Here is a 12,932-nt window from a genome sequence, read left to right on the forward strand (position 1 = left end):
AATTCATATTTTTTTAATCAAGCAACTGACCTATGAGTCTCAAAATTTGTACACATATTCACTAAATATTTTTATATAATATAGTAACTTAAAAAATATTATGCTGGGAAAAAGAAAAATGTCAGACGAGGATCTGAATTGTAGTCCAAATGAGATAAAATTTTATAGCATCTTATTTTATTAAAAATATGTTATATTTAAGGGTGATAATTTTGGTAAGAATAGAAAAGCGTGCGAGGAGAAAAGAATAAATACGCATGGCATCATTGATTAAATAATATACATCTTCTTCTATCAATCAAGAACGTTATCATTCCCTCCTTTATTATTCAATATTAATATAATATTAGATGGTGATAGTCGATAGAGAACTGAATACAATGCCTAAAATAACGTCGCCTTCTGTCTGGATTTATGAAAATGGAGGCCCAGGAATTTGGAAAATACTTACCGGATGAGAAACAGATGGTTTGTCGGATTTGTCGATATAAATGTGCCTTTAGTCCCCTGTCTAGAATTACACGCCACTCATTATTCTCATTTCATATCAAGAGCATGGATATTCATCCAAAAATCAAGTTAATGATGAATACATCAAGTCAGACCTTAACTTTGATCTCACAAAGCTGCTTATTGCATGTAATATACCCTTATCCATTGCTAATTATCTACCTTCAAAAAATTTATGGAGAAATACACGGGTAAACATATCCCTTCACGAGGAACCATCATTAAATTAATGGAGGATTTTGGTACTGATGTCATTTATAGAAATACATTTAAAAATGTTTTGAGTCATCCACACCAAATGACGATTAAGTTATCAGTAAAAAGTATTTACTAATATCGAAATGGAACTCTGAATGTTGTACTATCTCACAGTAAGTATTCTTTTTTTTTTTTTAATCTAACCATAAAATATGATTCTATTTTAGCTAAACATATCAAAAATTAAGATACACAACTCATTAAATGGCAAAAAAACTGCTTAAATGGTCACAACAACGGGGGTAGTAGCTTTGGATAGTTCGCAACTAGTTTGTCTGATACTATTTTCTTCGCTTAAAGACTTGGGTATGATCATTAGGTTTTCCAATATTACATAGTCAATAAATATTACTTTTTTATCACTTAAGGCTTAGCTATGGTTGATAGGCTCCAAGAAATGGTGTTCAGAAAACTCATAAAAGGCAAATACAACTGTTTAAATGGTCACAACAACGGGGGTAGTTACATTGGGTGTAGCATTATAATTAGCAATTGCGTATATCCTTCATCATAATAGTATGTTGTTATATAAGCATAAATAACGGGGAAAATATCTTTTTTGATGCTCTTAATAAGGAGTAATATCGCCGGACATTACTACATAATTAGCTTTTGCTCTAAATCTTTAAGATGGATTTATTTGTAACATGTTTTTTATTAGTATATTTATTGTCTAATTTTATGATTTTGACATTTACTTTATTATTAATAATTATTTGTTGTTACTTATATGATTCCAATTGTTTAATTTTGTATATTTAACATAAATGTATGATGCTATATTTTTTATTATGTAGATTATATTTAATTAAAGCCTTCTTTTTTAAACTTGGAACTTCAAATATATTTCGAAATACTCTACTTTGTCGTTTCATTAGCTATTATTCTGAGAATAAGGTTCATAATGAATTACAATTTCATGGAGTGTGACGTTTTCAAATCTACTGTAACGGATAAAAAACGTCGATGTCAATTATACGTAGTATATCTTCATTAAACATTTTGCTAATAAATACTTTCGTTATACCCTCAAAAATCATAATAAAGCAGGCAAATGATAATCACATCAGTATTTTAAACAATGATACCATGTGTCTTTCCCCCCTTCTCCTTGCACGCGTTTTTCTCTACAATATTATCAACTTTAGTTATATTCTAATATGAAATCTCATAGTAAATATTAAAAAAAAAAGATGTCAAATATTTTTTAATAAAAAAACAAACTAATTAGACAGTTTCTGACTCGCCATTTCTGAAATAAAGCTACAATTATCAGTTTTAAAAAGTAGGATAATTGGAGAAAAATATCTATTTTTGCAAATGTAATAGTCGATTTATTTCTAAAATTACGTAAATTATTTAAAACATTTAAAATACATATTCAGGTCTGATTTATAAATTTACTAAATTTATAGTTTTTTGATAGACAATAAAGGCTCAAGTCCTTTGGATTTCGTTGGTCCAATTTGGACATCCAAATACACGGCAGTGGTTTACTATTTTCATTAATCAGAATGGAAAAGTGTTTTTATTTTTATAAAATTTGATTGCTTAGGTCCCCAATATCACCAACATCAAAAATATTGACGCCACATGAAGACACTTTTATGTAATGTGTCAACACAATATAATACTGAATAAAAGCCAAGAAAATTTATTCTTATACTTGATAAATGTAATCACACCATTATTTGATTGATTTAGTTCGATAATTACTGGATCGATGTTTTTTTTGAGGATGGATAACTAGGAATATTATCTATAGTCTTGGGCCTCGATTTGTTATTTTTTATTTTGGTTCTTTGTTTAGTTCCTATATGACCTTTTAAGAAATGTAATTTTCACTCAATTATTCTAAGAAAAATCATTCTAATTTTATTTTTTGGTAGGTTGGGTGATATTCTATTGAAAAAGTTCCAAGGGGATATTAAATTATTTTTATTCTATTTCCATATGAAATCATCCGTAATTCTGTAATATCTAGTTAAATTTACATAGATATATATTTTTAAAAGTGTATGTATATATTGAATTTTATACGATAAATGAAATATGAAACTAATCGAAAATTATAATGAAGTCATTAACTTTACAACACACCCACAACCCTTCATAAAGTCACACTTTTATTAAAGCAGTAACAAAAAAGTGTAAAATATTTCCTTACACATTTTTTAAGACGTAGAGATTCGTTTTTTTTTGGTGTATTTTTTGTCATGTAAGATTTTCAAGTAGTTTTTATAGCAAACAACATAAATCAAGATATGAACGAAACATTGGAGAACAATTTTTTACAAGATGATCTCATTCTAGAAGAAAACACAGTCAATACCCGCTATGATCCTTGTCATAATTACGAAAACTCCATCATCATACTTATCATTCTTCTTGTGTCCATCTCTGGATTCATATTTTACTTTGTCCTTCTTTTTACGAGGTAGCATTGTTTTATTGATTAATACTCATTCAATTCCACTCTCAACATCTTCTAAGGCGTTACTACATATCCGGATATGATATAATTTATGGACTCATAACATTTTTTACTCTTATTCGATTCGGTCCCAAGTTATGGGGAGCATTGGATGTTCATGGACTTAAATCCGTTTCGCAAACTAGTTGTAAGCTTGTTTCCTTTACTGAATTCGGACTTCGGCACGTAAATGTATTTTTGATCATGTGCCTCGTGGCCTATGCATACTACTCCATGACGATGGATAAGGAATATTTGGATCAAAAGGTAAGTAAGAAATGAGTGTTAAAGTATAAATTTACAAAATATCAATTTTTGTTTCTTTATATATATGTTTTTACTTATTACTAGCTGAAGAAAGGCTTTCCATGGCTAATTATGTCCTGCTTCGTTGTAGAGGGGGCAACAGGGATGATCCCTGCGATTTATTCTGATGTTTCACCAAGATATGTATCATGTGATTTCATAATGAGTGAGAACACATCTCTAGAATGGTTTCTCTTTGGTCAAATGCTGTTTGCCGCCATTCTTCCAGACATTATCCCCTTCCTTCTCCTGATTTACCCCCTCTATAAATTGGGAAAGTCATTGAAACAAATAGAAGATAAAAACGTTCGAGCCTCCATTCGTAATGTCCTCATTATAACTTGGACACACATATTCTTATGGTAAATATTGAAACCCTTTCAACAGCGGAAGTGGGGATTTGGACTCGAAACTTTCGACTCAAATAGGACTCGAGTCCATATTTTTAAGACTTGCAATCCGACTTGATCACAGAATCAAAGACTCAAGGCTTGACTTGAATCCAAAAGCTAAGACTCACAAGTTTTTGACTGTCATTTCAATTTTTTCACTGGGTATATATTACTCTTTAAAGTATTTTTTATTTTCTGAGGACTTGAAGTGGACTCGATCAAAATACACAAGGACTTGGACTTAACTCGTCGACAAAGACTAGAGACTTAACTTGGACTTGCAGTATTATAAGGACATCTCCCTATCTCTCTGTTCAAAAGTAATGAATGGTTTATGAATAATAATTTATTTTGTTAGTCTTCCTCGAGCCTTACACACCGTCATCATGCTTCCCATTCTCAAGGGTTGGTCCGTCACTGAAGATTCCACCATCGTATGTATAACAGATGGTATTTTTCGAGTCACTACAGAGATATGGCACGTCATATTCTTCCTTGTGATCATTTACGGTGATCCTCAGTTGAGTGAAAGTGCACCACAATGCCATCAGCACATTTCCCCTCTTCTACAAAGTTGGTATAGACGTCTATGGTAAAGAAAAAAACCATAAAGAGGATCACTAACATCACAGAAAATAAATTTTCTTATTTTGCAACAGACAAATTCTACATTTTTGTTTTTGCTTTTTTTCATCCTCTAAGAGTTCAATGCATTTGACTTATCTGATCAGTATTTTTTGTTTAATTATAAAAATACTAACTTTAATGCTGTATTTTAATTGTATTTAAGTATGTGAAGGGTATAAAAATATATTATTTTTCTCGTTAAATATGTGAAAAGTATTTCAAATTTTAAGAAGATACCGTCTCAACATTTAAAGTATATATAATACAGTAGGTATACAATTGTGGCCCGTCAACACAAAAGTTCCCTGGAAATTAAGTAGGGATTATATGTGTATTCTTCAAATAATTATTGCAGTATATTTTCCTTTAAGCTGTTTTCATTAATTTTCATAAATTGACTCTTGAACGATTTAAAGTAGCTGGTTCTATATACATATATGAAATCGAAAAAGCTATTACATAGGATTTGGATATTTAAATTAATTTATGTCAACCAAGAGTCTTCTTTTTTAATTCGTGTCATTCATAAGGTTATTAGTTCTATGTAAATAATAAGTAAGAACTATTCTCTAAATAACAATTATTAACATTTGGCAGCAAGAGAAATACAAAAGACAAGCTACCATATGTTTTTTCAAATGTTTCCTTTCTCTTTTGACAGTCGAGGTTGAGAGTGGATAAAGAAGCTAGTAGTGGGTGGGGCCTTGGACTCAACACATTTTGAAAACTCTCGACCACGGGCATCTTCAGGGGGTGGGCTGTATGGGTTGTAGTCCCCAAAATTAAGAAATGTTAGAATTTGACAAGAATATTTTTGGTAAGGAACAAAAAAAAAAAAAAAAATTACACGAAAATTGAAGTAAAATTTTTTTTTTTGGATTTCTTTTCTTAAAAAGAGGTCATTTGGCAAATTTTGCAGCAGGGTAAAAAAATTTATATTTGAAACTAATTTTTTTCGCAAACTTTTAATTGAAATTTATAGCTAAGACGGCGAGCTTGGTCCGGTCCAGTTCAGCCCTGCATAACAGTCCTATAACTTTTAAATTTCGGTATTTGACGACGTCACTTTACTATTTTTCTTCTTTTTCTAATCAGTTTTAGTACTGACTGTTCTAGAGATCGACAGTTTTAAGGACGGTCACGAAAACTAAAGGACCGGTACTAAGACTGAACTGGTTAAAATAAATAAAGACTGACACAACACTACAAATAAATATTATTATAATGGACTAAAAATGAGTTCGAAAGATATCAGAGGACTCAAACTGAACTTGATACAAATATTCTAGTACTATAATACTAGTCTAGTATTATTACATAATTACATAAAATACACTAAAAAGGCTTATTCTTATCTTAACTAAATTGCACATCTATTCTACATGTTCGAATCCATGGAGCACGCCATAGTCTTTAATTATAAAATCCATCTTTGACCTGGAGGTCACGAAGTCATATCTCTTACCTTAAAAATTTCAAATATGGTATACTTCAATTTTTCTCAAATTTTCATGAAATGGTTGTGAACATATGTATATTAAATTTAATATTTGAAATTATTTTACTAAAAATTTAATTTTACAAATTTTTTTCCATAAACATTTAATATTTGAATTTTCTTCAAAAAAATGTAGTATATTAAAATTAATTTGAAAATTGTGGTTTTTTGAAGTGTTTCTCCAATAAAAATTAATTTTCTGTCAATATCTATGGATATTTGAATTTTTTTTTATAGCTAAGAATTTTTAAAAAATTTCTTACAAATTTAATATTTAGAATTTTTTTGTGAACAGCTGTTGATTTTAGAATTTTTTTTTCAAAACATTTAATTTTCTGTAAATAGCTAGTATTTTTGAAATTTTACTCTATAAAATTTAAATTTTTCTACAAAAAATTTAATATTTTAGATTTTTTTGTGAACAACTATGAACTTTCGAAATCTTTCTCAAAATAAAAATAATTTTTGTGAATAGCTATGGATTTTTGAAATTTCTCTCTAAAAAATTTAATATTTGAAATTTTTATCCAATAAGTTAACTCTTTTTGAATGGTTATGAATTTTTGAAATTTTTCCCCAAAATTTAATATTTGAAATTTTTTTTGAATACCTGTAGATTTATATTTAAATTTTGGAGTAAATAAAAAAACCCAAAACCAAGTCCTGCTCAAAATAAAATCTTCCGGCGCCCCTGGACTAGTGATAAAATGCTTGAGACTGGAGTAGGACTTCCAGTGACTTTTTCCCACTTCTGTCAATCAATGCTACAATTTTCAACTCATAATATAATCAAATGCGATGAATTAATTAAGAACAAATTTCAATTACAAATTACTCAATGCCTCCTACGATTCCAAGGACTACCTACGGAATGACGATGCTGATCACGTCATGATCTACATTCTATATAGGGCGTTAATGAATGTTGAATGATTCTTGGGAACCTTACATATGTGTGTATTTTAATTAATTTTTTAAGTATTACGAATAACCTTTCTTCATACAGACTAAAGTTTCCATCCAACATGGATATAATTTTTTTCTCATCCATCCTTAAATTAATGTTTTAATTCGTTACATGCACAAAACAAAAATCTGTCTCATAAAAAATATTTAACAATAATACGATATTGCTCGACCATTACAACAAATGATTTAGCTGCATAAACTGGCCATTGTTTACAAAATTAACTTGTTAAAATATTACATTTAATAGTACGAGTAACTGAAGATAGATACATCAAATTCATTTGATAATAACCATTGAAGAATGAAAAACCATTATATTTCTTATAGAGGCTTTCAAGAACGCGCCTTAATGATAATTACTTCAAGTCACCTTCAATTTAATTATTATTACATTTCGCACAAACATAGATAAATGACTTTGCTACATGAAGGCTCTTCCTTTATTTATTCAATCCATGGTGCAAACTTATCTGATTTGAACATTAAAATGAGATCAGATGCCTAATATTCAGTAAGGTTATATCGGTCCTGAATAAGGGAACAAAAGTCGTACCCCAAGGGCGTCCGCAGTATTATATGGGGGGCTTGGTTTTTCAAGAAAAAAAACCTACTACTACTAGTCGGAAAAAGATAAATCCGTACAAGGGGCGTCCACTTTTTTCCACAACTTTTTTAGAATTTCGTAGAAAAAAATTTGAAAAATAAATTTTTTTGGAAAAATTTCAAAAATCTACAGGTGTTGACAAATAATTTAATTTTTTGAAAAATTAAAATGCTTAGGATTTTTTTTCAAAAATCTACAGTAATTGATAAAGAATTAAATTTTTTCGAAAATATTTTAAAAAATTCATAGTTATCCACAAAAAAAATAATATTTAGGAATTTTTTTTTCAAAAATCGATAGCCATTCTCAAAAAATTTAATTTATGAGAAAAAAATTTCCTAAATAAAATTTCCATTATAAAATTTTTGAATTTTTCTTTCCAAATTAAAATTTGAAACATTTATAGCTATTCAGAGAAAATTAAATTTTCTGGAAAAAAATTTGAAAAATGTAATTAAATTTTTTGAAAATAAATTTAAAAATTACATTTACTATTAAACACAAAAATTCCTTTATTTGGAGGAAGGGCCGGGCTACAGACCCTCCAGTCCACACCCTGCAGACGCCCCTCCTTAATGGAGGGATGGTATACAATGACATCCCTTCCCCAGATTTTCATGAACTATATTTGAGTATTAATATCATATTTAAATGAGTATTAATTCCTTATAGCTTTAATTCTAAATGAATCATTATAAATATAATTGTGAACGCATTATCAACTGATTGAACCTTCATTTCCGTAGATTTCAATTTTATGTATCATTTAACTTGTATAAATAGATTGTACAAGGTAATTTTTCTATGTTTTTTATGTTTTATTTCATTATAACATTAGTCATTTTAACTATCAACTATTAATTGATGATATCATTACATTTTAAACTATTAAAATTACACATTTTTTAAATTTTTACGAGTAATATAACTCTGAATATTTGAACTTTATTAAGTGTAATTTTCAACAAAGTGTCAAAAATTACATGATTAATACATTTATCGACTATTGAAGAAATATTCTATTACAGGTGTGCGCGTCTGAAACTGAACCCTCCTTTAAATTTTACGCCATGCACATATTCGTGGTTTTATTGAGTTTAAACCGGTTTATACTTCGAGGCAAGGGTCTTGACTAGTTATAAACAAAACTCCAGAAAAATCTAAATTGCAAAAGTGAAACAACAGCCGATAATATGGAGATACGTCGAGTCGTAATTTTGGAACTTTCCGCGGAGGGAAGAACTTCCACTGAAATTGCCAAGGTTCTGAACTGCAGCCGCACCACCGTTTACAGTGCGGTAGCCAAAAGGACTCCTGAGGCGACCACAAGATTTAAGTCAAGGTATCGAAGGTCGGACGAAATGGTTGCTGCCGTGAAAAAGTCTGTCGAGGACAAGAGAGGCAAGGTCACCGTCAGCGGCCTCTCCAGGGAGTTCAACGTCAGCAGAAGGACCATGGACCGGCTAGTTAAGAAAGATCTTGGTCTTAAGGTCTACAAGAGAACCCCTTGTCAAGCCCTCAAGCCTGTAGACAAGGAAAAACGCCTAAAATTTAGAGGAGTGTTTAGTTTTAGACGCGCACACCTGTATAATCTTCATCACAGGTACTCGAAATTATTTATTTAAAGCTATTTGTCTATTTTTTTTTTGGTTGCAAATTTTACAATTTTCTTATACAATTTACAACTTATACAAAATCTCAATTTGTACTCCATATTGTTCAGAGTTAATAGTCAAGTCCGAGTCCATATGCTTTAGATTCCAAGGAGGAAAACTCGAATTAATAAAAAAATGAATCAAGTGTGTACTCGAGTACCGCAACGGTTCTAACGTGAGCATAACCTGAGGCAAAGACAAAATATTTGATTTCTGATGTAAAAAAACGTAATTTATTTGACAGATAAAAATATTAGACGGTTTTGGATGTGCTTTGCAATTTTATACTATTAAAAAAAATGGAAAGAAAAAATCAAGTTAGGTAAACTTTTTAATTATACCTAATAATAACTATTTCAGAAGAATGAACAATCTTTCAAAAGTTTTTTAAAAGAATTTCCCCCTTCAATTGGTTTGTTCTTTCCATTTTTTTTTGCATAAATAGAAAATCAGGGAGTGCACCAAAAGACATTAACTTTTTATCGATCAAAAACTAATTAATATATTAAAATTTGGAGGGAGTGAGGTGTGGGGCTATAGACCCTCTATCTCACACCATGCGGACGCCCCTGCAAAAAAAAAAAAAAAAAAAAAAAAAAAAAAAAAAAATTGGGAATTGAATTTGAAATTAGAAAATAACGATTTCTTTTTTATCAGTTGTTGTATAATGCGAAGGGTTCCTATTTTGTATTTTAAGGCACATTGCCTAAGACAAGTACCCTCAATGCACATTTCCCCCAAATCAGGAACTACTGGAGTAGATACTACACCTCTGATATATAATAGTAACAGTGTTCAAAAACCTTGATTTATTCCTCTTGAAACAAAGTAAATCTATGTAGTCATATGAAACTTCATATTATATTCAACCATTTCTTTTATCGTTTGAATGCACCATAAACAAAAATGCATTCAACTCTCACAATTTATGTTTTCCAACAAGTATGAAGAGATTAATTCCATAGATGTATCAATTAATTAAACATTTGTTGAGTGTACATTAATCAAATGAAATGCTCCTAATTAATTTAGTACACTAATTATAATTAAAACTTTTTATAGGGAAAGTAAACTCTGGAGTCTTTTAATCATATTATTCATTTGATTCCATGTACAAATACGAGTAACTGATCATCAGTTGCTATATTTTATATTGATATTGTGCCCTGCAAATAACTCTTCTGACACTTTTAAAATCTCAATCGGATCCACTTCTCATCAAAAGTACTTTACCAAAGTTTATGAGTTTCCAAACTTTACATCCTAGTCTAAATCACTGACAAATATTCGTTCAAGCCAGGTCAGAGTCCTTATGCTCCGAGTTTATGTAGTAGGGATGTAGTACTGTAGACTTGCAATCGAGTTCAAACTCCATTCATTTTATAAACTTGGGACTTATCTCGGAGTCCTACGAACTCGGTTTGACTCAGACTCGAAACCAAAGGGGATTCTACTCGAAAAATTATGGACTCGATTACAGGCATGCCGCATGGCTTTAAGTCAATTCCAAGCCCGTATGGTTCCAATTCTGAAGTTTTCGACCATCAAAATGTATCAGGTTTTTAATTCCTACTCTAAATCAAATATCAAAACTTTGTTCCTCAAGTATAAGTCAAGTCGCAAGTCAATAGAAACAAGTTGCAAGTCACAGTTATATCCCAGATAAATGATCTTCACTTTTTAACAACTATGTTTTTTTTTCATTAAAAACTCTGTTCTCAAGATCAATTTCGAGTAACATTATTTCTTGACATGACTTTCAATGTTGATTTTTTCTCTACAATAAATTGCCTATACGCTCGCACATCAGAAGTATCAAATATCTCTTTATCTTATTTTTAGAAGATGTAACAACTTGATTCTAAATCGTTGAAGTGGTCAAACACTTAGAGCTTGAAAAGAAAGTTTTGTTAAAAACGAAAAAAAAGTATCTAAAGTATGTCACAAACTTTCATTTCACAAAAATTTAATGCACATAAAATATTTATATAAACATTGAATTCAAATATTTCATGGCTTAAATTACTTCTCTTGTTCCTGTTTTCCTGTCAAGATGATAAAATACGTCTCAAGTCACATATGTGAGAGATGTCTAATTCTAAATACTTGAGCATAGACGAAGTTTAACGAAATCTTTTTAAAACTCATCACTAAACAATTTTTAAGTATACATATCTTCTTACCAATAAAAAAACAAGGAAACAAAATTATATTTATAAAAAAGATTTGAAATTTTCTTTCCATATTTATCTTTGTCCTAGGCCTCGATCATGACAAAAAAAAATCGTAACTTGTACTCGTGAACTCAGACCAGCAGAACTGGGATGTATGTACAAGGGAGAGAGGGGGGGTAAATTATGCAAGGGTAACATCATAGTCGTCACGTGTCATGCGACCTTACAACTTTATTTTAGAGATATTTCACCTATTCTAAAAAAGAAGGGCCCTTGGTCTCTATGATTCCGGAGCGACTGACTCGTACTTGAAGTGGCTCAAAAGTATACAAAACTCGGACTTGAATTTGAATCAGAAAAGGTGAACTCGAATATATATCTACTCTTAAGTTACAAGTCCGTTCAATTATTTTGTCTGGTCACATCTCAAATTAGCAAATTCCAAGTCATATTACTTAAATTCACTCCGTACGAAAACTACTATGTATATAGGTATTTATTTAATGACAGCCAGGTACGCCCCTACAGATGTGCATAAAAAAAATCTTATTCATTTTGGGGGTGAATGGGATTTTTGTAATTTATAAATTTATGCATAAAGCTGAAATAGAGAAACTTTCATCCTATAAAGTATATGTATGAAAATAACGTCATAAAATTTTATGTCCGAAGCATGCATTTGCCAACTTTATTAATTACCCTTTCTTTTTTGGGGGTATAAGAGAAGAAGGGGCCTCTATCAAAATCAGTATAATTAATGGGATCATTCCAAATTTGATATTGTTCAAATATCTATTTAAATATTTTTTGCATGTATTGATTCTTATTACGCATTTATGTGCAGCGTTCACGGTCTCTGAAGGCCAGTTATTCCATGGTTTCACTATGACAAATAATACCATATGTACTACATAGGTATATTATGTGCATACCGGGTGGGAATTTTTTTTTTACAAAATGTACTATTCTGAGGTTGTAAGTGACTAATTTTAAAAATTGGTACATTATGGCATTTGTGAAAGATCACCTATTAGCAAACATTTTTAATTGGGCGAAGAATGTCATCAAGGTTGGACGCAAGACCTAGGGTCACAACTAAAGTTACATCGGGCTGGAAAATATAAGGCTAAGTCGGGCTACAAGATGTCAGGTTTGGGCCAGCTTGCGGGCCAAAATATGAGAATCTATGTAATAACTAATTGATGAAGACAAATATTACACAACAGGGACGTCAGTATAATTATATTTTCGGGGAGATTGGTTTGTAGATTTTTTGAAAAAAAAATCCAAAAATTACAATTTTTTGCTAGTGCTCGATTTTTTTTAATATTAATTTTCCATAATTTTTCTACATTCTGATATGAGGTGACTGAAAAAAAAAGAAGAATAAGTTTGAAAGTTATCAACTTTTACCAAAAAAAGATAATGGTTCAATTTCAAACAAATGTCCTTTTTTTAATAAGAGA

The 12,932-nt window shown here is 30.2% G+C and overlaps 1 protein-coding gene and 1 long non-coding RNA gene across 2 annotated transcripts; both read left to right on the forward strand.

The window, feature by feature from the left end:
• The first annotated feature begins 331 nt into the window (after positions 1-331).
• Positions 332-2,004, forward strand: LOC139904821 (uncharacterized). Its single transcript, XR_011779061.1, has 3 exons — positions 332-881; positions 936-1,074; positions 1,137-2,004. It is a non-coding gene; the product is annotated as an uncharacterized lncRNA (long non-coding RNA).
• An 885-nt stretch (positions 2,005-2,889) lies between these two features.
• Positions 2,890-4,766, forward strand: LOC121113791 (uncharacterized). The gene is made up of 4 exons (XM_040707653.2): positions 2,890-3,205; positions 3,262-3,508; positions 3,593-3,909; positions 4,298-4,766. Exons 1-4 carry the CDS (start codon positions 3,033-3,035, stop codon positions 4,533-4,535), a joined length of 975 nt encoding a protein of 324 aa, XP_040563587.1. The 5' UTR covers positions 2,890-3,032; the 3' UTR covers positions 4,536-4,766.
• The last annotated feature ends 8,166 nt before the right edge of the window (positions 4,767-12,932 follow it).

The sequence above is a fragment of the Lepeophtheirus salmonis genome, chromosome 2, assembly GCF_016086655.4.
Source record: "Lepeophtheirus salmonis chromosome 2, UVic_Lsal_1.4, whole genome shotgun sequence".
NCBI classification, from domain to species: domain Eukaryota; kingdom Metazoa; phylum Arthropoda; class Copepoda; order Siphonostomatoida; family Caligidae; genus Lepeophtheirus; species Lepeophtheirus salmonis.